Genomic DNA, 26,786 nt, shown 5'->3' with positions numbered 1-26,786 from the left:
AATCTCAAGTTGGTTCTGAATTCTCTTTCATTGGTCGTGGTTGAGGCGATGGAAGCGCAGAAGAATCTGGACGGAGATCTGGAAGATCTAACAGGGCTGGATTTTCAGGCTGGCCTGCTGAAGGAAGTGGCCGGTCTTGAGATGGTTAGGCTGGTAACATCTGGTTCTACGGCTGAGTAAACCCGTATATCTTTCACATGGACCCAAGACTTGTGGTCCAGTAGTTTGCAAGGTGTAAAGATTATTGCCACAACCTTGGGGGATCTAACATCATTTGGGCCTGGATAGATCTTGAAGACGTACTTGTGGTGTACAAACTTGGATCTTTCCATGTCTTTATTCTAGGCATGCACCATCATAATCAGTCCATCAAGAGTCAGAGGCTGGCAAAGGAATAAGCAAAATAACTGTATGCTTGAATGATACATTGCTATATCTTGGTGGGCATAATCAGTGTGAATTGAATAAGCAAAAATAATATATAGATGTCAAGAGACGTGAAAGACAATGTAAACATGGAGAAAACAGTGCTAATTATGTGCAAAAGCAAAAGGGAAACCATAAGGGTACAATAACGAAAAGCCAATTTACATAAATAGCAATAGTATATATGAAATTATATCTCCTGATTGATAGGGGTCAGAGCTTCAACTTCAACCCTCTTAATACTAGGAATTGGGATTTGCATAATATATCCCCACTTCTGGCTTGCATAATGTGCAAGACAGATTGGTAATTATTATGAAGACATGATCAAATAACAATGGTTAAGTATATGGAACAAAAGAAAAGAGTACAAAAAACCCACAATAAAAATTGATTGTTCGAGTTATTGATGTATGGAGGGTCAGGAATATGGTGAACAAAAATAGGCAAAAGGCACGGATAATGCGTTGCAATCTATGGCCAGTAGGTATGGAATCTTCACCTGCGATGACTACCATTCACCAAGGGTTGGGCCCTCAGATGCAGGAGGCCAGCAGGACTTACGAGCTAGATGATTCAGAAAGAAGGGTAGAGGCCAAAGCTTCTTGCAACTCCAGTAAGTGGAGAGCCTGTCTCTTTCGCTCATGGACCAATTGATGCATCTGTTGAAACTCACGCTCAATAATGTCTCGTATCTCACACCGGGTAATGTAGGGGTCTGTGCATCTGTCCTTTAATCTAGCGATTCTTTGCTGCAACATAGCCTTCAGATCAGATACATTATCGGGTAGCTCTTCTTTGCTAGCAGTCGTCTCCTCGGTGAGGGACGTCAACGGAATTCCTGTATCCATCTGGGGAAAGGCAAAACTTAAACAGACCAGTAGTGCAATTTATGTGGTAAATTTATTGAAAGAAGTCATAATGCTAGCGGGAGTCATGAAGAACCATTGCGTAAATACAAGAATTAGAAAACGAGCCTATTTCAGACAAGGGGTTAAGAGGCAAGTCGTGGGTATAAATGGGGGCCAGGAAGGAGGCAGGGTAAGAAACAAAGCATCGAGAATGAAAAAAAAAACAAACAAAAAAAAATTTTAGAAAACCACCCTGAAGGGTGTAAGATAAAAATAGGCTTAAAAATAAAACAAAATATTATACATCTGAATTGCAGCAAGGCATATTCAGATGGCAATGCAAGAAAAAGGTTCCTTGAAAAAGACAAGTGGAAGAAAAAATATTCAAAAATGCAGACACCCTTGATTGACCTTCACATAGAGTTTAAGTAACCCTTTTCAATCAGTCAAAGAAGTAGGAAGAAGCATATCGCTTCAAGACAAAACCACCACGTGGCAAGAGTTAGTTGAAGCAAGGTGTTAGTTAAATACACAAAGCATAAATTCCAGGACCGCTGCATACAAATAGTTTACACCAGTTTTTCTCACAATCACTCGCAGTGAAAGACAGATAAAAAGCGCAATAGTTGGCATTCAAGGGGTTATTGTGATAACCTGTTTTAAATAGAAAGGAATCAGAAAGTGGAGTGCATAATTTTCCTTATTATGTCTGAAAGCTTCACCAACTCTCTCTCTGTTCAAGAATACTACAAAATCTATGATCAGCGCAAAATGTTCCCCCAAATGGCCAGTTCAAGGGAATATTTCTCGCATATATTCCTGTATAATGGATAATGGTTATTAAATATTTCTTCTTTCTTAGACAAGAAAATAATGAAAAGCTTTCAGATATCACACATACCATAAAGAGATTTCAAAAATGAAGGCTTTATATTCATGGAAAAAACTAAAGAAGTGAATGTCAAGTCAATTTAGACAGCACAACAGTCAAAGCAGTAAACATTTTAACAATGAGCAATACACAGCCTTTATTTAAAAGGGATCCCGTATATAGTAAAATGGCATAAATAAGTCAGTTAAGGTATATATAAAAAAACATAAAATGAACATCCTCTGGGGATCGCTCATCCCTGCAGTTGATAAGAACTCCCCAGGGAAGGTATGCATAAAAGCAAATAAATAACTTGCTGACTCAGTTAGGTCATTTGTATGGTACCATAAATATACACTTGCAATTAAAGCAAGAGAAATATAAAATAAAAACATGTCACCTGTAATAGAAACAGAAACATCACACCAATACATATACAGAGAAATGGTTTCTGGATACTAAATGAGGAGCTGAGTAGTATGAGTAACTGAGAGCAACAAAATCAGATCGGGTTCGGATTACGCCCAGTCAGTGTGGACGGGTGGGGTGGGCGATTTTGATTCCAGGGCTAGCGTTGAATGGGTAGTAGACACTGCGATGCAGAATGGTCGATGTGATGGCAACGGAAACATTTCACGTTGATACGACAGTTGAGGTTTTGGTGAATCAGATTTTTTTTTTTGTTTTTTTTAGATCTGTGTTTTCTAGGTACGCGTAGTCATGGTCGTGAACAGACGGCTGCGTAATAGCCGCATTGCCCGAACTTGAGCTCGGGGCAGATGCCGTGATGGTTGAGAACACTGAGCGGCATAATGGCCATATTGCTGGCAGCGATAACACTGGACATTGGCATAGCGATCAGGACTAGGGCCAGAATGGTAGTCTCTAGGTCGTCTAGTAGTGATGGGTGGGCCTTTTTCAGGTTGAGACCGGCGGCCACGATTATCAGGGTAATCATTCGTACAGTCTTGGCGATGTGGGTTATCCAGCGAGGGGAGGTCAGTCGGTCGCCTGCGGTCTGTCTGTGGCTGTCGTATCTGCATCCGGGAGACACATAGCGATGGGGAGTCTGAAGGAGGTTGACGGTATTGACTATGAGGAAAGTGCCGGCATGGACATTCCATGGCGTAATGTCCCAATTGGAAACAACGGTTGCACTGTACTTTAGCTCGGTGGCTGGGAGTAGGCTGAGAGCGATAGTCCCGGCACTGATTGTTAGCACTAGGAGCATTGGATTTATGTGGAATGAGTGAATCGGCTCTTGCAGGGGGCCGTCTACTAGGCCGCGGATTAAGATTGACCTCACCAGGTATCAATAACGATGTCAGATCGACAGTGTCTAGGATCACGTGATCAGTGATAGTCGATACCCATCTACTGAGGATCTGCGAGTGGAGATGACGGGTGGAATCGGGTGTGTATGTGTAAATAAAGTCTAATAACCTTTTGAGAATTTTGATATTAAAGGTGCCCTTACGGGGCCACGAGAGTCCAGGCTGAAACTTATTCCAGGAATGCCATATTTGGCAAAACTTTATAAGATTTATGTGGTCTCCTGGGAAGTGATTTATCACTATCTCAAGAGGCAGCATAATGAATTGGGTACCAGAACTCTGGTAAGGTAGAACAACGATATCTGGGTTGTGTCAAATTGCACTGGCAAATCTAGTCGTATACAACACCTATATCACTACTATCTGTCACTATTATCTCCACAAGAAATCCGAATATAAAATTGCCAATAGAAATCCGACTATGAATACAACTAAAAATCACCAACTCCGTAGGCTATCACAACTAACATGACAACAAACTACAGGTACACGGAGGAAATCCGAAAGGTCACTCGAATCGTCACGGTGTTCCCTTAACGGCACACCCCCTCTACTGTGTTACCCTGCGCTGGGTAGACAGATAGATATAAGGCGGGGGACACGCACCATGCAAAATCTATGCTAAAGGACTCAAATGTCCGTTCCGTCATTCCCTAACTACTCTAACCATGCTCGCTAAATTCCCTACACTATTTCTGACTAAATCTGGGTTAGTAGCTAAGCTATATCCAAGTATTTACATGTCCCTAAAACTATGTTTGTGTTAGTCCCCTAGCTGTATCTAAACCCCTAACAATCCCTAACTAGGCACTGTCACCTACCATAGGGGCAACACAAGAATTTGCCCCTCAGCAAGTGGAAGCCCCGCAGAGCATTAGTCCCTGAACTCTATCTGACTGGTTCTACACTATATCAAACATCTTATGTATCTTCTGTAATAACTCCAAAAAAACTCTTATGTATCTTCAGTAATAAATCCAATAACTCTTGCGTATCTTTCATAACTCAAATATCTTTTAATGTCTAGACCTTATGTAGTCTGTCCAAAGAAATAGGAACTCACTCCACCATCAAAGTACTTGTACAAGATTTAACTAATCACAAAATAGATGGTAAAGGAATCCCCATAATTCAGAGAGACAGAGAACTAACATTTGCTCACAACCCAATATAAGCGTTAAAATTAGCAAAAGTATTAAAGAAAAAAGTCTGAAGAGTAGGGATTATACATAGTGTATATTCCAGTCAAGAGCCACATAAACGCATCATTGACCTATACACACCCCCAGTTAACGTTCCTAAATGTTCTAGACTCAGAAATCCAGGATATACCCTGCCGGAATTAGGACAGGCACCCTCCCGACTAATCTCTAGATCAGTAGTTAAACCCAAACAACTGATCGACACCAGCTGTAAGTATATCCAAGGGGGCCAGATATGCCAGCTACGCAAAACCAAACACCTCACTAGAGGACACCTTAAAACAGGTGTATATTCCAAAATCTATATTTTTAGTTACTGTCACCCCAACCACAGTTAACCTGCTTATGGCAGATATTAGTCCCAATATGGGGTGTTTTACCGCAATCCCAGTCAGTACCAGTAATTGTCAATTGTTCTAAGTTATTGCAAGATAAAGATATAGAAATAGAGAAGGTATAGAGTATAAGGAATTGGAGTAAAAATTTCCCAACTTTAAATTACAAAATGTAAACAAGGACCTGGCAATAATCTCCAGCCTGTAACAGCAGAGCTTGGCATCATGTCTGTATATTTACGTATATGAGGGACGAACTGTAGGGCACCTTAAGGGCGGCAGTCGATTCTGAAGACTTTAAGGATCCAGCTGCGAAATAAAAATAAAGTGTACATATTATATGGTAAAAACTGGGCCTACCTAATTTGTAATGTAAGGCAGATAATAAACTGTAAAGTTATGTTGGGAGCTGTGTATGGAAACAAAATATAGACATTAAACAAGACATGATACTTCTACATACTATAATAAGAGTAACATATATGTTACTGAAACACCGATTTCAACAAAAGGCAAGAAAGGCATTGTAACATGTGTAGTCCGGAGCTATACCTCTAGAATAAATGAAATAAAGGTAAATACATATTAAATGCTTTTGGGGCGGCTACCGGATAGGTTGGAAGTAGCATCTAGACAGGAAAATATAAGAGAAGCATATAATGCAATAAATTGTGAAACAGGACACCAGAATCGTGGTGCAAATATGACAAGTTAATACCCATAAATATGACAAATTAATACCCATACACTCAGAAAAGGAACATAGTAAACAAAATGAACCCGAATGCGATGGCAGGAAGCTTTTGTGCCTAAACAGGTGAAAGGGAACAAAAACAAATTAAAACATGTGATTCTTACACCAAGAACTTCTAATGATACGGCATAAAACATACATACTACTCAGTGACTGAAATGATATGTCTAAATGATGACAAGCAGGACAGCTGCAGCATTAGAAGGAAAGAGAAGGTGGGGTTATAAAGAACCAACAGGAAATAACTGAAAAAGTTAAGCAACACTGTATTCTCATGGCACGCAGCCATCATCTTCTCAACAGGAAAGGTAAAACTTATTTTATATACATATCTATTAAGGTAAAAGCAAAGAAATGCTTCTATATAGTACATAATACTTCCATTATCATATAAGTTATACAAGGAGTTATCTAACTCTTAATGAAACAATAAACCATTGTAATTTCATGTGACTTCCTGTGTTGGATCCTAGTTCACAATGCTGTCGATTAAAAACAGAAAACTTGTTATAAAGACTTACACAATTTAATTCTTTATAAAACCATATTATTTAAAAGTGATTGTCATTCTCAAGACATGGAAATATTCATCAGGAAACATTATAACATAACCCATTACTGCAAGTGTTTAAAATAAGGCAGTCCAGGCTGTATGCACTCGGAGGACGAAAACCACAATGCAAGCGAGGAAGTGCAGTATTTCATGTAGATAACGTTATAATATAGTCAGGCTCACCGGTTATTAAAATTATCAAAAAGCATCCTTCAAATGAGACATAAATATGAGGACAATTCATAATTCTGACAATCTATAATACTGTTCAAAACCAGGATTCAAAAACCCATGTTTCCTGAAGATAAGCAGGCTTGTGGTATTATTTAAAGTCAAACCATTAACTAACACGATAGTACGGTGCTGGGGCTGCAACGTATATTTTTTTTTTAACGAGTACGCCATTAAAACAGAGCACAAGAAACCAGAACTGTATGAGTATCGGAAATGCAAAGCATATGAGAATCTTATCTAGAGGGTGAATAAGATCTCCTCATATGTAGCGCAGTATAACACAAACAGTAAAATGTCCATATATAGTACAAGCAATAGAAGCTGATGGGCGGGGACAGCATAACGCCTAGCTTATAACAAGAGCAGGATATAATCTATATAGTGTCTAAACAGCAAACTGTAAAGGTATGTTTCCTAATTATGTCACAATAAAGCCCCATTTCAAACTACAAATTCAGGAAAACCTCAGCAATTATATATGAAATTATGCACAGCTTGGGAGAAAGAAACATCGGCTGGCATTGTCAACAACAGGAAACCTTAATATAAAAGTGAATTCAGAACCGATTACACAAGCTAGAAATGACCAAAAGCAAATGTCAAATAGGAAAATAAATGACAAACCTTAAGCATTATTAATTAAAAGTATAACATTGTCCCAAAACAAATTGTAAATTAAAAGGGTGTGATAACAGCTACTAGGACAAGTACAAATTTAAAATTACAACTGAAAATAGTAGCCAAGAGACCATCAAAATTAAAAAGGAATACATTTCACAGTAGCAACTATACAGGAGCAATTAACAAGGACAAGCCAATAGAATAGCGACTATGAAATATCATTAGTTATATTTTATTTGACATCCAGTGGATTAAACACGCAAAAGCAATAAAAAAGTGAGTTATGCAGGGGACGAATACAAAACGGAGGCAGAAGGCGTATCTGAGGTGTGGAGTTACGCCCAGGGCTACGCCCATAATGGGTGGAGAGGAAGGAGAAGAAAAAGCATTAATCAGACCGGAAGATGGCCGTATACTTTGACAGCCAGCCATAAGTTACAGTATAAAGCACTGACAATACATGAAGGAGAAGAGCATGCTTCTGAAGTCCAGATAGCTTAGAAAAACAAGTCACAGAGCCAGGGGACAGGAGAATGCTGTATAATGGCCAAGAGACCTTTTGCAAGGAGAAAGTATAGGTGGAAGTGAGATAAATTTAACAGTCTTACAGCCGAGGCTGTGACAGGAGAGAGGGGGTACAGAAAAAAGTGGCAAATTCACTCAGAGAAGCAGTAACAACGAGAGCTTAAGGCAGACAACTGTCAGGATTAGTGCAGGACTTTTGGGACTTTTAGCAAAGACAAAATACAAAGGTAGAAGCCTTAGAGCGTAGTAACAGTTTCATATATAGTGAGTATGACAGAAAGGTGCCGAAAGTGGCGGAGACGGGGTCTATGCAGCGAAAATTAAACCCGGAAGTGCAGCTAAAGTGGCTACGGGGAACAGAGACGGAATACAGACCGGGACTTCTCAAGCGGAGATTTATAATATCATGAAAGTTTCAGACGGGGGTTTCCAAAGCAGGCAGGCATAGAAATAAGTGTGGTTTATCAAGTATAAAGCTGTATGACAGGAAGGAAGGGGGGGGGGAGGAAAGAGTGCCCATAGAGCCTGGCAGTAACAGAAAAATAAGGAAGCAAGACTTACTATGCAGTTTTAAATGTGAAGCAGGAAATGGCAACGTACAGCTAGAAAGCTGGCAAAGAATTGTAAGATTTAAACTATAAATCTTTCACAAAGACACATCAGGACAGTTTCTAACAGGGATGGGGAGAAATCAATATTGGCCAGAAACAGAATCAGAGAGCATGAAAGGTAGAGGTTAAGTACCTCTCGGAGGTTTAAGTACAGCACAGAGGAAATGAGGCCAGATCTCTTGGAGGGCAGGGAAGGGACACTCCCTCCGTACGAGATCTAAAGGCTGTGTCGCAGAGAAAAAGAGAGAAGCAAAAGTGTATAGGCAGGAAAGGAGGTGGGGGCTCTGCGGGCTGTCAGTTTTGAAGATTAGTTCAGAAAACACACATACCAGAATGATTTTAAAGGAGAGATATAGGATTTCAGGGAACTGCAGTGAATCTACAGATAGGGATGGTGGGAAACATAACGGGAATACACAGAATAGGCAAGTGAGACAGAAGGGAGGACGGAAATGAAGATACCCTCCTAGTGAACAGTCTCTACAGAAACAGACAGACATAAACCCCTCATTCTATAACTGGCCAGTTGCTGGCAGCGATAACACTGGACATTGGCATAGCGATCAGGACTAGGGCCAGAATGGTAGTCTCTAGGTCGTCTAGTAGTGATGGGTGGGCCTTTTTCAGGTTGAGACCGGCGGCCACGATTATCAGGGTAATCATTCGTACAGTCTTGGCGATGTGGGTTATCCAGCGAGGGGAGGTCACTCGGTCGCCTGCGGTCTGTCTGTGGCTGTCGTATCTGCAGATCTTGGGGAAAAACTAATATTCAGAATTTCCTCCCCGTTGTCTCATGTACCTTATTACAGCATTCTGCTTTTCATCCCTAAGCTTTCACTTTTTCCTGTGGTTAAGCCACTGCCAATTTCCCTTCCGTTATACTTTCCTATCGCAGTCAGTGAACTCTGTCCGTCCTCTCGTATATCCTGTGCCCTCATTTAGGGTATTTGTACTCTTTGCCCCGGTTGCCCGTTCCTTTCTCCCTGTTCTCCTATCCACCTTTATCTGTTGCTCTTGTGACAGGGTCTATCTTCCTACTTATCTGTTTTTATGTCACCTGCGTGTACTTTCTTCGTGTGCTTATCTGTTTTATTCTTGGCGCACTTCTGTGCGGCATTGCGCTCACAGATTGCACAAGCTCTCACCCCAAAATAGCCTGAGTTGTCTCATGCCTGTCTCTCCTTCCCTGTGAGCTGATTAGCAGTTCATATCAGTTCGGGTCAGTGTGACCACAGAAAGAACTTATCTGAAAGAGAATGAGAGCAAACAGCAGCCCCTGGGTTTTATTTCCCTTCCACTTGTGAGAACCAGAATGGATGAGTTGATTTGGAGAAGAGAGAGAGTCCAGAAGTTCAACTTCAGCTACTGAATAATCTTGCTGACGACTGCTGACGTGAGCTGTATTAATGGACAGGAACAATGAAGGAAGCGGCAAGGTGAAAAAAAAGTGAAAGTTTGTATGAGTTTTATTACACATCTAAATAATAATGGAATATTATTGTATATCATTTTGCTAAACAAGTGTTCACACTTTTACTGAGCAATAAACTGCTTTCGCTGCTTGTGAAATTGATATATTTCTGAGCACATTGCTTCCTCCTTTTGTGTGTGTATGAATGGGGAGTGAAAATGAGAAAAATTAACAGTGCTTTTTCAGAGGCACGAGTGCTACAACACCTCGGCTGATCTTGTTTTAATTAATTCCCCTACCTAAACAGATCAGGCACGAAACCACACATTACAACCCCAGTCATTGTGGATCTTATAGGCATATCTCCATATTGAGTTCTGATTACAAGATTTTCACTAAGATTCTAGCTCATAGATTGCAAGCCTATATGGTTAAATTGGTATGTGATGATCAAACTGGGTTTACTGAGGGATGGCAGACCTTTGATAATATTCTGTGAGTACTTCATTTACTTTGGTCTGTTGATGAGGGGTCAGTGAACCAGCCTTGCTACTGGGGATTGATGTGGAAAAAAGCCTTTGACATGGTGTTCTGGCCTTATCTGTTGAGCACCCTGGTGATGGTGGGTATAAATGGCCGCTTCTCAGGCTAGATACAGTCCATATATAATAAACCGTTAGCTTGTTTACAGATTAATGGGGGATATACAGATAATTTTGAACTACATCTGGGAACCCATAAGGGTTGTCTCTCACTGCTCCTGTTTGCCTTACTATGGAACCTTTGGCTTAAAGTAGGGATATCCAGGGTATTAGATGTGGAGAGATCCATACTAAACTTTTGCTTTTTGCAGAAAATGTTTTATTAACCCTCACTAAACCCGCGTGAATCCCTCTCTGGTGTTCTCTCGGGTTTTAATAGCTATAGGGAGGTATCGGGTTTTAAGATAAACATGACCAAGTCAGAAATTTTGAATATCTCAGTGGGAACGCAGGAGTGTTTTTGGTTAAGAGATCATTTTCCTTTCCAATGGACCCCCTCCACCTTGCGCTATTTGGGGGTTAATCTCACTGCTCATCAGGGTTCTCCTTATGAGGCAAACTATCCTCTACTTCTTTGGGCTATTTGGGCAGACCTGGAGCACTGGAAGAACTTGCACATCTCGTGACTGGGATGGATCCAGGGTGTGAAGATGATGGTTCTCCCTTGGCTGCTCTATTTTTTATGGCCCTTCCTATCCCTGTTTCAGATAAAATTTTTTGCTCCCTTACATGCAGAGTTTTCCAATATATTTGGAGACATAAGCCGCTCCAAGTGCAGCGTTCGCTGCTTTACTTACTTAAAGGGATGGGGGGAATGGCAGTACCACACTTTTGATGTTACTAACAGGCTGGCAAATTAAAGTCATTTTTAGCCTGGCACAGAGATAGCCATAAAAACTGGGTTCAGACAGAACGAAACCCTTATTCTCCTGCTATATGTGCTCAGCATTCTTGGCTTCCAGTGGGCAGGGTTGCTAATCCCTATTTACAACTTACCGTAGACTTTTGGATCCAATCCCGGGCTCGTCTTTTAAAAGGTCGGCAGAAGAGATAGGAATGGAATTGCAAGACTGAAAGGAGTGGATACTGCGCCGTTTACAGAAGAAAGAGTTTATAAACAGCTGGAGAATCTGAAGGTGAACAAAGCTATGGGGCTGGATGGGATACATCCCGGGATACTGAAGGAGCTCAGAAAGATTTATTTAATAGATATTTAGAGGCAGGAGAGGTTCTGCGAGATTGGAGACGAGCGGATGTGGTCCCTCTTCACAAAAGTCGAGACGGGGAAGAAGTGGGAAACTACAGACCGGTAAGTCTCACGTCGGTGGTAGGAAAAATAATGGAGTCACTGCTGAAAGGAAGAATAGTTAACTTTCTAGAAACCGACAGGTTACAGGACCCGAGGCAACATGGCTTTACCAAAGGAAAATCCTGCCAAACGAATCTTATTGACGTTTTGACTGGGTGGCCAAAGAACTGGATGAGGGACGTGCGCTAGATGTAATCTACTTCGACTTCAGCAAAGCCTTTGACACGGTCCCCCACAAAAGACTCGTGAATAAGCTGAAAGGGTTGAACTTAGGACCGAAAGTGGTTTATGGAATTAAATGCCCATGTGAGAAGTGGTATATCGGCCAGACAAAACGAAAAATTAAACAACGAATAGGTGAACACCTAAGTAATCTATGTACTCATAAGAAGGATGCACCGCTAGTGAATCATTGAGAAGAGGCAGGACATCAAGAGGAAGATCTCCGATTTATAGTTCTGTTTCAACTTTACCAACGACAAGGTGGAAACATAATTTCTAGCCTCTTAAGAAAGAAGGCACAGTACATCTTTAAATGGCAGACTACGCAGCTGAAGGGATTGAACAAAGCAATTGATTGGTGGGCGGTTACACAAGTGGAGTAGAGGAGTGGTCTAGTGGTTAGAGTGGTGGACTTTGGTCCTGGGAAACTGGGTTCGATTCCCACTGCAGGCACAGGCAGCTCCTTGTGACTCTGGGCAAGTCACTTAACCCTCCATTGCCCCAGGTACAAATAAGTACCTGTATATAATATGTAAGCCGCATTGAGCCTACCATGAGTGGAAAAGCGCGGGGTACAAATGTAATTTTAAAAAACTGTAAAATTCCTCGGGGGAGGCAGGAATATAAAAAGGGAGTGTGCATGCACCGGCGTTCTTGTGCCAGACTGTCTCCAACAATTGTGAGTTAAAATTTACGTTGGATTAATTTAGTCAACAATGAGAACGGACATGTTCTTGATATGATAGTGATTAATTTTATCTGTTATAGGTTGGGATAATCGTTCTCCTGATGACGCTTTATAGTGAAACATGCAGGCATGTTGAGAACGAGAGGCCAGGGCTAAGGGAGCACTGCACGAGCAAAGTTATAAGAAAAAAAGAAGGGGCAGCTATCCAGAACACTAGTACACCCGACATCTTCAGTGGATTACTACGGGCATTAACAAGATAAGTAATTCATTTGGAATACGTAGACCTTAGGGTGAAACTACATCATAGACAATGAGGCACACACAGGAAGGAAGGTAGGGACCTGTAGTGCGATGATGGATGGGGACTAGTGCGCTGACATAAGCTATTGAATGGCTTAAAGACAAGCACTGATCACTGAGCACTATTATATCACACTATAACACACAAAGGAATAGTGTTAAATTATAGGGATTAGATTTTTAGGTTTCTATTTCATCAAGGAGTTAAAATTTAATGCCAAGAAGTGTAGAGTGATGCACTTGGGGTGCGGAAACCCAAAACCGGATAGGAGGGGAGAGATTAGTAAGCTCGACTCAGGAGAGAGACCTTGGGGTGTTGGTGTCGGAGGATCTGAAGGTGAAGAAACAGTGCGACAAGGAGACGGCCGTGACCAGAAGGATGCTAGGCTGTGTAGAGAGGGGCATAACCAGCAGAAGAAATGAGGTGTTGATGCCCGTCTATAAGTTGTTGGTGAGGCCCCACTTAGAGTATTGTGTTCAGTTTTGGAGGCCATATCTTGCTAAAGATGTAAAAAGACTGGAAGCGGTGCAAAGAAAAGCTACGAAAATGGTATGGGACTTGTGTTGCAAACCGTACGAGGAGAGACTTGCTAACCTGAATATGTATACCCTGGAGGAAAGGAAAAACAGGGGTGATATGATACAGACGTTCAAATATTTGAAAGGTATTAATCCGCAAATGAACCTTTTCCGGAGACAGGAAGGCGGTAGAACTAGAGGACATGAATTGAGGTTGAAGGGGGGCAGACTCAGGACTAATGTCAGGAAGTATTTTTTCACGGAGAGGGTGGTGGATATGTGGAATGCCCTCCCGCGGGAGGTGGAGGAGATGAAAATGGTAATGGAATTCAAACATGCGAGGGATAAACACAAAGGAATCCTGTTTAGAAGGAATGGTTCCATGGAATGTTAGCTAAGATTGGGTGGCGACGCCAGTAATTGGAAACAAAACGGGAGCTGGGCAGACTTCTACAGTCTACACCCTGATCGTGACTGAATAGATAGGGATGGGCTGGAGTGTAAATTTTAAGGGGCTTCGATGTTAGCTTCAGAACTTAGTACAAGAACAGTACTGGGCAGACTTCTACAGTCTGTGCCCTGAGAAAGGCAAGGAAATATCAAACGGGTATACATATAAAGTATCACATACCATGTAAAATGAGCTTATCTTGTTGGGTAGACTGGATGGACCGTACAGGTCTTTATCTGTCGTCAGTTACTATGTTACTATCCGCCTTATTTTCGAAAGAGAAAGACGCCCATATTTTGACCCAAATTGGGAGATGGGCGTCCGTTTTCCGTGGACGGCCAAATCGGTATAATCGAAACCCAATTTTTGGCATCCTCAACTGCAGTCCGTCACGGAGAAGAACAAAGATCACGGGGGCGTGGCGAAGGCAGGACTGGGGCGTGGTTATCGGCCGAGGAGAGATGGGCGTCTTTAGCTGATAATCGAAACAAGAAGGGTGTTCTTGATGAGAATTTGGTCCGCTTTATTTGGACCCTTTTTTTTTCAGGTCCAAGTCCCAAAAAAGTGCCCCAACTGACCAGATGACCACCAGAGGGAATCGGGGATCACCTCCCCTGACTCCCCCAGTGGTCACTAACCCCCTCCCACAAATAAAACCCACTTTACAAACTTTTTTCTCAGCCTGTATGCCAGCCTCAAATGCCTTACCCACCTCCATGACAACAGAATGTGTTCTATCCTCTGACAGCCTTTCCCTGGTTCTGATGTGGGTCTCGGGTGAATGTGACACCTTTTCTGTTAAGGGCACTGCAGAGTCACATCAGCAATGCATTGTGGTGGGTGTATGGTATTGGGCTCCGTGATTCCACTAGTTTGTGTTAAATGCTCACGATGTTGGTAGTTGGTAGGCTGTACTCCCATGGTGCTTTTCCCTTTGCTTACTGGGTCAGAGTGTGCCCTGTTTTGTTTCCGGTAATCCATGAGGTAGTGGCCGTTTGTGTAAGACACTTTTAGAACCCTTTCATGTGTTAGCCACGTTACAGCACTTAGTTCTTACCTTGAATGTTGCTGAAAGAGGGCATTGTACACCATTCTGCCAGCTCGGACCTACTGCTAATCTCAGTACCAGCGAGACTCGTTGCCAGTGGGGCACAACCTCTGATCTGCAGTTAACTGTGAGTAAATGTGCTTATTCAAATAAAGGACATTTTCAGCAAGATTAGTCCTCAGGTGTCAACTGCTGTGCCAAGGTTATACCATCAGCAACAAGTCCTTTCCCTGGAGCACTTTTATTGGGTACTGCAGTGCACTTCAGGCAGGCAGACCCAGGCCCATCCCCCCCCCCCCCCCCCCCCCCCCCCCCCACCCGTAACACTTGTGGTAGTAAATGGGAGACCTCTAAAACCCACTGTACATACATGTAGTTGCTCCCTTCACCCCTAAGAGCTATGGGAGTGTTGTACATTTGTCCCTCCCACGACCAAATGGCTTGGATTGGGACGTTTCTGAGCTGGGCGTTTTTAGTTTCCATTATTGCAAAAAAAAAACAAAAAAAAAAACGCCCATCTCAGAAGGGACCAAATCCATGGCATTTGGTCCGTCCAAACCGTATTTTCGAAACAAAAGATGGATGCCCATCTTTTTCGAAAATACGGTCTGTCCCGCCTCTTCACATACCCGTTTTCGGGCATAGACGCCCATGGAGATGGGTGTTCGCATTCGATTATGCCCCTCCACGTTACTATGTATTTTTCGGCTGCCCCTCTTGTGATGGTGAAGCGGTTTCCCTTGGGTTCCCAGGATCCTCGATACCGGGCTTTGGGCAGCTCAGAGGTTATCTCAGTTGGGCCAGTTGGTGGAGGATGGGACATTGGCGGCCTTCTCTGAACTGGTTGAGGAATTTGGTTTGAGTCCTGGGAACTTATTTTATTATAGGAAGGTATCAGATTTCATCCATAGACGGGCCCTTAAGGAATTGAGACAGGCTGAGATCTTTTTAGAATGGGCCATTAATGGGAATAGCAGGTGAGGATATCTCTCTCGGTTTTATCGTACTTTGATACAGCAATCCGCCTCACCCATTAAATATATTTCTATTTGGGAGGATCTGCTAGGCAGTACTTATACTGCTAAAGATTGGGTTGCAATTTTTAAACGTCTCCTCAGAATTACTATAGCCAGCAATTTAGTTGAGAATGGCTATAAAACGCTGTATCAATTGGTATGTCACTCCTGCTTGTTTACGTAAAATATATCTTACAGTTCCAGACACCTGTTGGTTAACCTGTGGTAAACATCTTCACATCTTGTGGTCGTGTCCTGTGGCAGTGAGTTCTTAGGACATGATTATTGCTTTGATTTCTGCAGTGACGATCCTTGGTCGGCTGCCACCCGGGGCGATCGCCACTGCGCAATGTATTTTTTTTTTTGTTTGTTTTGTTACATTTGTACCCCGCGCTTTCCCACTCATGGCAGGCTCAATGCGGCTTACATGGGGCAATGGAAGGTTAAGTGACTTGCCCAGAGTCACAAGGAGCTGCCTGTGCCTGAAGTGGGAATCAAACTCAGTTCCTCAGGACCAAAGTCCACCACCCTAACCACTAGGCCACTCCAATAAGCAGGGGAGCACTGGATCTCGCCCTCTGTGTCAGGAAGCCGTCCAGGTGTGGCATTAGGCTCGCCAACATGGCATGTTTCTCCAAGCCACTTATCTGCCGGGTGTAAATTATGACCTGGCCGACAGGCTGAGCAGGATAATGCAACCACTCGAGTGGTCTCTAAATATGGGCGTAGCCCACAAGATCTTCCGAGCATGGGGCACCCCCCCCCCCCCCCCTCAGTAGATCTTTTTGCTACTCAGATCATCCACAAGGTCCCTCAATTCTGTTCCAAGCTTCAGGCCCACAACAGAGACTTGCGTCAAATGCCTTCCTTCTACACTGGGGGACAGGCCTGTATGTGTATCCTCCGATACCTCCGATAGGAAAACTTTGTTGAAACTCAAGCAAGACCATGGAACCATGATTCTGATCGTGCCCTACTAGCCATTTTTCTGGAATTGTCCTCTGAAGAACCATGGAGATTGGAGTGTTTTCCAACCCTCATCACACAGGGGTCGCTTCTACATCCCAACCTCCAGTCTCTGGCTCTCACGGCCTGGATATTGAGAGCCTAGAATTTGTTTCCTTGGGTCTTTTGGAGGGTGTCTCCTTGGTCTTGCTGGCTTCCAGGAAAGATTCCACTAAGAGGTGTTACTCTTTTTAATGGAGGAGGTTTGCCGTCTGGTGTGACAGTAAGGCCATAGCTCCCCTTTCTTGTCGTACACAGATGCTGCTTGAATACCTTCTACACTTATCAGTGCTACTAAAAGCTCTAGTATTTTCTATGGCAATTTTGCCAGGCCGCACAACACGGGACGGCATCTACCCACTTGTGAGAATAAGAAGCCTGCTGTTCTCAGAGAATACCTGCTACAGGCAAGTATCTTTGCTTCTTATCCCAATCCTACCCTCTTCTACTTCCCTTTCCCTTTGCGTAACCGAAACCACTATAAAGGTGGAATGCAAAATCCAACATGTAATTATGAAAAAATCACCCAGTTCTCACCTTCTAAGTGAGCTTTAGTAAAAAGAAGGCTGAAACTATTTAAAAAGTAAATATTTATCCCAAAATAAATAGACTATAGCCTGAATTGGCCCAAAACAATATGAGTAATCAAGAAACCAATGTGATACAGTTGAAAACTACTCAGTTGTAAACATTTGGCCATGACTGTAGATTGTAAGCCCTGCAAGAATAAGGAAATAATTAAGGGGCTTATTTTCGAAAGAGAAAAACATCTAAAAAGTCGCATAAAGTAGCATTTGGATGTTTTTCTCAAAAAAACGTCCAAATTGGTACTTTCAAAACTTATTTTTCAGATGTTTTCTATGCTGTTCTTCTGCAATGTGTCCAGATCTCAAGGCAGTGTATTAAGGGCGGATTTGGGGGGTTCCTAAGACGTGGACGTTTTTCAGCCATAATGGAACAAAACAAAACCGTCCAGGAATAAGATGTTTTGAGCTAGACCTGTTTTTAGAACAAATAAAGCTCAAAAAGGTGTCCTAAATGACCTGACCCCCTCCCACCCCCCAAATATGTGAATACAAGTATGACTTACAAGCCTTTATGACAGCCTCAGATGTTAAAGTCAGGTCTATTAGAGCAGCATGCAGGTCCCTGGAGTAGTATAGTGGTTGGTGCAGTGCACTATGGAGTAGGGGACTCAGGTCCCTATCTCCCTGTACCTGTCACACTTGTGGTGGAAACTTCGAACCCCCCCCCCCCAAAGTCACCAAAACCCTACTATACCCACTTATAGGTACCCCTTCACCCATAAGAGCTATTGTAGTGGTGTATAGTTGGGGGGGTAGTGGGTTTTGGAGGACTCAGGGGACAAGATAAGGGAGCAAAGGTGAGATGTGTACCTGGGAGCATTTTTATGAAGTGCACAGAAGTGCCCTCTAGGGTGCCCCATTAATCTCCTTAGATGTTGGCTCCTCCTACATCCCAATGGCATGAATCTCTACATTTTGCTCTTATTTGTTTTGTTTTTTTTAATGGATCAAAAAACAAAATGTCCAAAGCACAAAACCTTGTTCAAAACATTATTTTCAAAAAAAAAAGATAGACGTTTTTCTTTTTCAAAAATGACCTTCTTTTCTATTCTGATTTTAGACGTTTTGTGCAAAACATCCAAAGTCGGACTTAGACGTCATATCGAAAATGCCCCTCTTAGTGTACCAGGATTTAACTCACCTTGCTCTACTACTGAAAAAGGTGTGAGCTTAATAGAAATAAAATATCTGCCTTTATAACATAGACACCCAGTATCATGTACATTTTCATATAAACATCTACAGCGTACACCATGCACGTACCCACGTTTTATAAAATATGCATGTATATCACAACTCTATCCCAGCTGTACCCAAAATGTGAATTATGCATATTTTTTTAACTACTTTCTTCCCAGCATTTACATTTTTAATCTGGCATGGTAATTTGGTTGTTTTTTTTAACAGTCCCATCATCTACTTTGGAGCCACTCTAGTCTGGCAGGTTAATTTGAGCTTTTTATACCGGGCATCCTGGTACCTGTAGGCATTAACCTCCCAAATGCCTGCATCCCTTATGCACTGTCCATTCTGCTCTAAGACAGGTAAGGTGGCATATTAAGGACTGCCCAACCTAAGACACGAGGCTTGGACTCATATTGGGATTTAAACATCTCACTACTGTGGAGATATGAATGAGCAGGAACAAATATAACTGGAGGTATGAGAACAGGAATAGTCTGTCACTACAGTGACAGATCAGGTACCCAGGTTTGCTTCCATCTTGCCTCCATGACAAAAAAGGGGTGGAGATGTCAGGATTGCTGGAAGTCAAATTTATTGCTGGACATACTTATATTAATATGAAACCAGCTTGACATAATATTAAACCAGCTTCTGACCTCTGAGAACTTCCCCCCTCCCCTTCAGGAATCAGAGGATGAAATGGACCAAATAGCATAATTAGCCCTGTGTTTAATTGCTCTTGATCAGCATACTTTTTGTTCCATCTGGGAGCAGGGCTCTCTCTAAGACAAAGGAGGCCAGACATAGAGGCTCCATGACTAGTAACTTCAAAAAGGACAACCTGTGAAATTGCTCATCTCTCCTGACTTCAAAGAAAAGTACACTGGAGTTGGCTGGGAAAGAAGATACGTTTTCTGATCCCTTTGTTCTGGAGGTATAAAAACAGAGCACATGGTGCTCGGGCAGCTCCCCCCTCCTTCTCTCTGTCCAGGGCACTGCTCTCTGTCCGGGGGCATCTCTGCCCTCTCTCCCTGCAAGCAGAGCACACCGGGCTCTGCATGCACTACTTCTCTCTCTCTCTCTGTCTTTCCCCCTGCACACATATATACCTCTTGCAGCACAACCCCAAGGTTTCTCTCTTCCTCTGAACCAACACCCTATCCTTTCTTTCTCTTACTCTAAACACACACCCAGAGACAACCTTGTACCCTTTTACCTGTACCAAGTGCTGTAAGCCTATATATATCTGCAAAATATAATATACTTTATATATATCCAAACCCGTGTGGACGGTGTATTCTTTGAGAACCCACTGCCTCTGTGAAGTGGACTCGGGACCAACCCTAGACAACGATTGCTGACAACGTACCCATGATAATGTGGGCACATACACATATTCAGATACTCAATTTTATAAGAGCCATTTTCCACAGGCAAAACATGATTTTCATGCAGAAAGTTTTGTAAAATTATACCGTAATGCCTAAATATAAAAAAACAGGAGACATTGAGGACAACTTAGGAAAATTAATAACGTGGTATTAACCTGATTATCCCCAGTTATTGTTTATCTGAATCATTATTCCACATTGATTGTCTGGTTGGCTTCTTCAAACCCAAAATGGTGTATATTCAATTTATTTAGTTGGAAACATACTTATTGTCCAATATTAGTAGAAATAATACACCTAATTTCATTTTTTTCTCTTTTAAAACCAGACACTTGAGTCTCTAATCCAATTCCCACTTTTTAAGGTAATCCCAGTTTCACAGGCTTCACTCCTTTTGAATTAATATTACTAAGAGGAATCATTACAAAGGAAAATAAACTTTTCATGAAATAATTCTGAGGAAATCTTTAGGAGTCATACCTGGAACTCTGGGAAAACAACAATCTCAATATTAATAATCTGTAATAATATTCATTTTGTTCAAATTTCTGGTCTATTATCATTTTCAAAATCTTAACCATTTCCTACTCCTGTAGAACTTCATTTGCTGTATCAATGTTTCTTTCTCAAAGGGTTCGATTAGGTTAAACCATGTAGCTCACTAATAAGATAATATCTGAAACAAAGTTATGTACTACCACCGTTAGGTCCTGGAGCACCTTCCAGATGATATTCAATGTAACCTCCACGGGAGCCAAAAACTCCAAGCTGATAGCTCTTATGGGTTTAGGAGTGGCACCGCCGACTCGGGTTCTGCTGTAAACGACTTCCATTTCAGCATGGACTCCTAACTCACTCCTCCGGACATGGTGGTTAAATGATTCGGCAGCGATGAAGTTGTTTGCAAGTCCAAGAGCGTCGACACTCCTTCGCCGGCACTAATCAAAGGACTCACCAACCCAGTCATCTGTGGGCAGCTCGTTGCGCAGCGGTCCCACACTTGCTGCACAGAGGACAAAACTCTGGCCATCAGCAGCTGACCCCCGATTGTCCCCTTCCTCTCAGTTAAGGTAACTGCAGTTGCAGAGGGGAAATTTCAAGTAAACAAAGACAGAATTTCAGAGGACAGCTGGGCCGTTGAGCGTACGAGCTTCAGGTCGCCATCTTTCCACTTTCCCTAGTTTGGGACACTCTTTGTCTGGTTTATCCTCAGGGGCCTGTCTGATATGGGAACCCTTCAGCATTGAAACACAGAAGTCCCTCTACCACTGCAAGGTGGTATCTTTCGGAGGGGTTATGTATTTATTTATTATGTTTGTTGTCACCATCAACAATTTCTGACATATCTATCATAATACCAATACATCATCATATATATAAACTGACTTGTGACTTGTGGTAACATGCATAACAGAGATCTAGGATGGTCCATTTTTAGAATTTAAGGTCCCCACCCCTACCCTCCTCCCTCTGTTGTAGCCTTTTAACACAATCATAGTACAGCCACAGGTTCTTCCTTCTCTGTAGTTGAACTTCAGATGAATGGTATAAGCCAACTTAACACCTCCTTTGCCCCGCCCCGCCCCAAACATCCCATCCTATAACCTCCTTCCTGTGGTTTCCAAGTTTTATTGTTGATCTCTCTCTTCAATTTTGATAAAAATAATTTTGATGTTATAATAAAAAGCAAATGATTTGTTAAAATGTAAGACGTACATCTTTAGTAGAGCCATTTCTCTTAGAAGGTATTTTAGTTACATGGGTTTGTTTTATAATTCATTCTTTAGTTGTTTATCTAGGATCATACTTCAATTCTGAATTTTGTGCCAGTCTATGGCCAAGGAGTCAGACTATTTCATTGACTTCTTTAGATTTAATCATGCACAATGTTTCCTCTCTATGAAATACTTCTACCTTTTTCTTACTATTAAAAATGATGCAGTTTAATTACTGAAACATATAAGCCTGTAATCCCATTTTTATTAGAATAATCAAAACTAGACTTTAATATATGCAATAAAGGAAACCCAGGACTGAATCAATATATCATGAAAAAATGGAGCCAGTGAATTCTAGTTTTATGGGGGACAGTGGACATTTTGATAAACTGAAAGGCACATTTCTTCCCTTGTTTATCTTTCATTTTTTAAAATGATTTTCACTTTATTTATTTCTTTATTTTTCACAGTATGGGATAAAGAAGAAAGAAGAAAAGGAAGCTGAGGCACAGGCTGCAATGGAAGCAGTGTCGGAGGGAAGTTTGACACGTCCAAAGAAGGCCATACCAGCGGGCTGTGGAGATGAAGAGGAGGAGGAGGAAGAGAGCATCCTAGACACAGTCATTAAATATCTTCCTGGTCCTCTTCAAGACATGTTCAAAAAGTAAATCATCAAATATTTTTAGACTATTTCAGCCATGAAGGTCAAAGCAATGGAATTCTCATTAGAAGGGAAATTACGTTCTTGTTACATAATACCCCTTCCAAATTTCATTTATTTTGTACATAGTCACATATAGTAGATGTCAATAAATGTTGAAGGTTCTCTCTACAGACTACACATATATTATTATAAGCCATAGTACTCTATTTTAATTAAAGCAATTATTCTGTATACAGTATGAGAAAAGAAAAAGAAACACCTCATTATTGTTTTTCGCACAAAGCAGGAAGTAGTATTCACTTAAAAGGTGTGATTTCTTTTTTTGAAATTGTAAACATTGGTGTACATTTGCTTAATAATTTTTCTGGTCTATCAAATCATTAAGAAAACAACAAATAATCTAGAAGTTCATAATCCACATGAATAAGAGATTATTTGGAATGTGAACCATGTCAAAATGTACATTTCCAGAACTATTCTCAGACTTAAAGAAGAGGTAAATCTGAATTTTGTCATTCTGAATCACAAAATTATGAAAGTTTCAAAATTGTAAATATGTTGACGTATAGTATTTAACAAAAAGCACATTTCTTCTATAATAGGTTACAGCACTATAGCCATCATGAATAAAGCCAGTTGGATAGTGTTTCTAGCTATAGAATAAATAAATAACTTTGATTAAATGTACAGGAACTGTTCCTTATATGGAAGGATGATCCCTAGCAGTAGTACTGCTAGGGGTCATCAGCATTAATTTGATACCTGGAGCCAGAAAGGGCAGCAAAACTGCTCCCACTTCATTGTTTGGACTACCAGGAAACTCCCAGGTGAGTCCTAATGGGGGAAGATGGTCAAGAGTGGAGTAGGGTTGGGGTATGGTGTTGGAGAGGACCTGTTGGAGGGGTTTCAAGGGGTGAGGGCTTCATTAGGAGACTTCAGGAGATGCTCCTTACAGGGTATGACTGTGCTATTTTGGCAGTTGTGACAGCTAGTGTACAGCACTGACCCACATACCAGCTGTCACTGGAGACTTTCATGGGATTTATACCACACTGGCTGGTTTTAGCATGCAGTAACCATTAGCCCTGGTCTGCACTAACAGCCACCATGCAGTGAAACCAACACCAGCTGCTTAATATAGCATAATAAGAGTTCCTTTAAGAGGGTAATTTTCCAAACCCTTTTCCTAGGAAAAACAATATTTTAGTCACAGATATCAGAACTTTAATTATTATGCTATCGGTAGGTGAATGCTTTCCAATAGAGCAGTGTGGCATAAATAAATATACATGATAACCCTCCACCTTCATTGCCATTCTTGTTTTCTAATAGTTGTGTTGTCTTATGCAAGATGATTCATTGTTTCTGTGGCAGTGAAAATCAAATGTTTTCTATATCACTTTTGTTTAATTTTCCCTAAACTCTGGCAACATAACTGCTTATGGCATTTTTCCCTTATTTTCTTCCTTTAAGAATTATTTTTGTATCATATAGCAAGATACTGTACTTTAACTGTAGCTAAAAACATTGTACTGCCATGGGATTCAATTCTGACCAAATGTAAGAGATCTTTATTGTTCACCCATGTCTCCCCGGGACAAACTGTTGGAATTGTTAAGTGACCTGGTCATTCTTCCCATCAAATTGTACTGTACTTCCCTCTTCTTGATATACCTAAGGATCTTGGGTCCCTTCTAAAAACAACAAGGGCCCATCATGTAGCCAGGCAACGCTTTGGAAATATGACCAAAGAGCGCCTGGTTCAATGTCCAGATAGAAAATGAGGATGAACGTCAGATAGAAAGCTATTAATTCCTTGATGATATGTTCAATCTCAGGTAAATGTGGTCTTCTGTTTATGAACTGTAACACAGGAGGCTGCCATAAGTTTATATAGAGTATGTCATGTTCAGCCCTTCTGTGAAACAGTTTTCAAATATTCCTCTGCTTTCTGGAGAGCAAATATTTTAATTTACAATTGAATTTCATGAACTTTCAACTATATTTAGAAAAAGCCATATTAAATTAGGCTGCAATATTAATTATGATTGCTACTTCTAGCTCATGTTAGTTCACTTTGGGGTTTCTGTCTGCATTTTATATTAAAATACTTAGCTTTGTATCCTTTTTTCCCTCATTTCATAGTAAGAATATTCTAATGCTGCTCAACAAATGTTTTTTTACAAACTTCCTGGTACATTTATTTATTGGGATTTATTAATCGCCTTTCTGAAGAGAAATATAAAATGTTGCCATAAATATATCATCGCGATTTACTTGTGATATGTGATGTTATCTTCAATGTCTTCTTCCTGTGTCACTACATTTTAACATGTAGTTTTTGTGTACTGAATATGTAATGTTTGAATAACTGTTTTCCCCCTAAATGCTTATTTACACATACATAGCATACAGTTCTGAATTAGTGGTGCATTTAAATGTTCACTTTGTCTCAAAATGCATGCAGTACTACCATCGCACGGAGATCATGATAATGTCATGTGTAGTTTGCTTGATACAATTTACTGCATGACAAAGTTAAGGAGTATGATGTTCTTTCAAAATGGAATCACAACCAATAAGAAATAAAGTGATTTCAGAAATTTTCATTTTCAGTGTATCCCTCAAGTTTGAAGTCGAGAGTGTTTCACCTGCGTGGTTAGACCACATACTTTTCATTGGAAGAAATATGAAAAGCTATAAGCTGGCCTGAACTGTCTCAGGTTAGAATTCCCAAGTAGTCAGTCAAATACAGGTAATAATGAGAGAGCATGCTATCTTTATAACCGAATTGACTACAGACAGCATTGGATATCCAGGTTATGACTGGCAGCAGTAACTTATCCAGGTACCAACAAGTGCCCAGGCAAGTGTCCAGATTAAGTTAGGCCAGCCTTTCTTTGCTGTCCTAACTTTATCTGGATGCTTACCAGTTAGCAGGCTAAGAGGGGCATTTTCGATATGATGTCCAAATCTGGCAAAACGTCCAAAAATCCAGTGCCAAACATGGTCATTTTCGAACCAGAAAAACATCTTTTGGTTTGAAAATCATCCTGTTTTAGGCAGTTTTTTGTCCAAGGGAAAATGCACAAAAACAAGCCATTGGGATGTCTAGGAGCCAGCAGTCTGACTAGACTGGCCACACAGTCATCTCAGCTGAGCAGTGGGGCAGCCTAGGGGCACTGCAGTGAATTTCACATAAAAGGTGCCAGAGACACATCACCCCTTTATATTGTATAGTGAGCCCTCCAGGAATAGCAAAAATGTATTGTACCCAACTGTAGATCACTACAGTAGCCCTTATGCTTGGTGTCACCAATATGTGAGTTCAGTAGGTATTTTGTGGGTTTTGGGGCACTCACACTTTCCACCACAAGTGTACCCATTAAAGTGGGATATGGGCCTGGGTCCCCTTATCCCACTGCATCAACCACTAGGCTACTCCAGGGACCTGCCTGCTGCTCTAAGAGGAATGGCATGATATCTGCAGCTGCCATAGAGCCTGGTATGTACTCTCACATTTACCTCTTAGGCGGTGGGAGAAGTCATACTTGTATCCCTCCAGTGGTCATCTAGTCAGTTTGGGCACCTTTTTGGCACTTAGTTGTTAGTGAAACAGGTCTAGCCAAAAACATTTTATTTTCTTGCTCTGGACATTTTTACAATGTTCCATTATCATAGAAAAACATCCAAATTGTAAGCCCAAAATTTGCCTCCAACATGCCATGCCCCCTTGGAATTTAGACAAACTTCATAGAAAATTATCTTTAAAATTATTTTTGAAAATAGTGATTTGGACATTTTTCAAAAAAAAAATCCTTCTGCCACTTTATGTCTTTTTTGGACTTTTTCTATTTTGAAAATGAGTCCCTAAATATCTCTGCTACCAGGTAAATTCCAACACCACCCCTATTCTGCTCTCAGATTGCCCTGGCACTATCTACTATCTAGATTTTCAGAAAGCTTTTGACAAAGTTCCTCATGAGAGACTCCTGAGAAAAATAAAAGAGTCATGGAACAGGAGGCAATGTTCTGTTGTGGATTAGGAATTGGTTATTGGACAGAAAACAGAGGGTAGGGTTAAATGGCCATTTCGCTCAATGGAGGAGGGTGAATAGCGAAGTGCCACAGGGATCTTGTACTGGCATTGATGCTATTTAACATATTTATAAATGATCTGGAAATCAGGAAGACGAGTGAGGTGATTACATTTGCAGATGACACAAAACTATTCAAAGTTGTCAAAACACATGCGGATTGTGAAAAATTGCAGGATGACTTTAGGAAATTAGAAGATTGGGCATGCAAATGGCAGATGAAATTTAATGTAGACAAATGCAAAGTGATGCACATTGGGAAGAATAATCCAAATCATAATTACCTGACACTCAAGAAAAAGATCTAGATGTT

General features: G+C 41.2%; 1 protein-coding gene across 1 annotated transcript in view; it reads left to right on the top strand.

The window, feature by feature from the left end:
• CPLX1 (complexin 1) overlaps window positions 1-24,944 on the top strand; it is a 266,468-nt gene extending 241,524 nt beyond the window's left edge. Inside the window, exon 4 of the mRNA XM_030194354.1 lies at window positions 22,183-24,944. Coding sequence (XP_030050214.1) covers window positions 22,183-22,380 — 198 coding nt within the window. The 3' untranslated portion in view covers window positions 22,381-24,944. The remainder of the gene's footprint in view (window positions 1-22,182) is intronic.
• The last annotated feature ends 1,842 nt before the right edge of the window (window positions 24,945-26,786 follow it).

The sequence above is a fragment of the Microcaecilia unicolor genome, chromosome 2 (assembly GCF_901765095.1).
Source record: "Microcaecilia unicolor chromosome 2, aMicUni1.1, whole genome shotgun sequence".
Taxonomy (NCBI): domain Eukaryota; kingdom Metazoa; phylum Chordata; class Amphibia; order Gymnophiona; family Siphonopidae; genus Microcaecilia; species Microcaecilia unicolor.
Note: the sequence above shows the minus strand (reverse complement) of the source record. Positions and strands in the feature narration are given on the sequence as shown.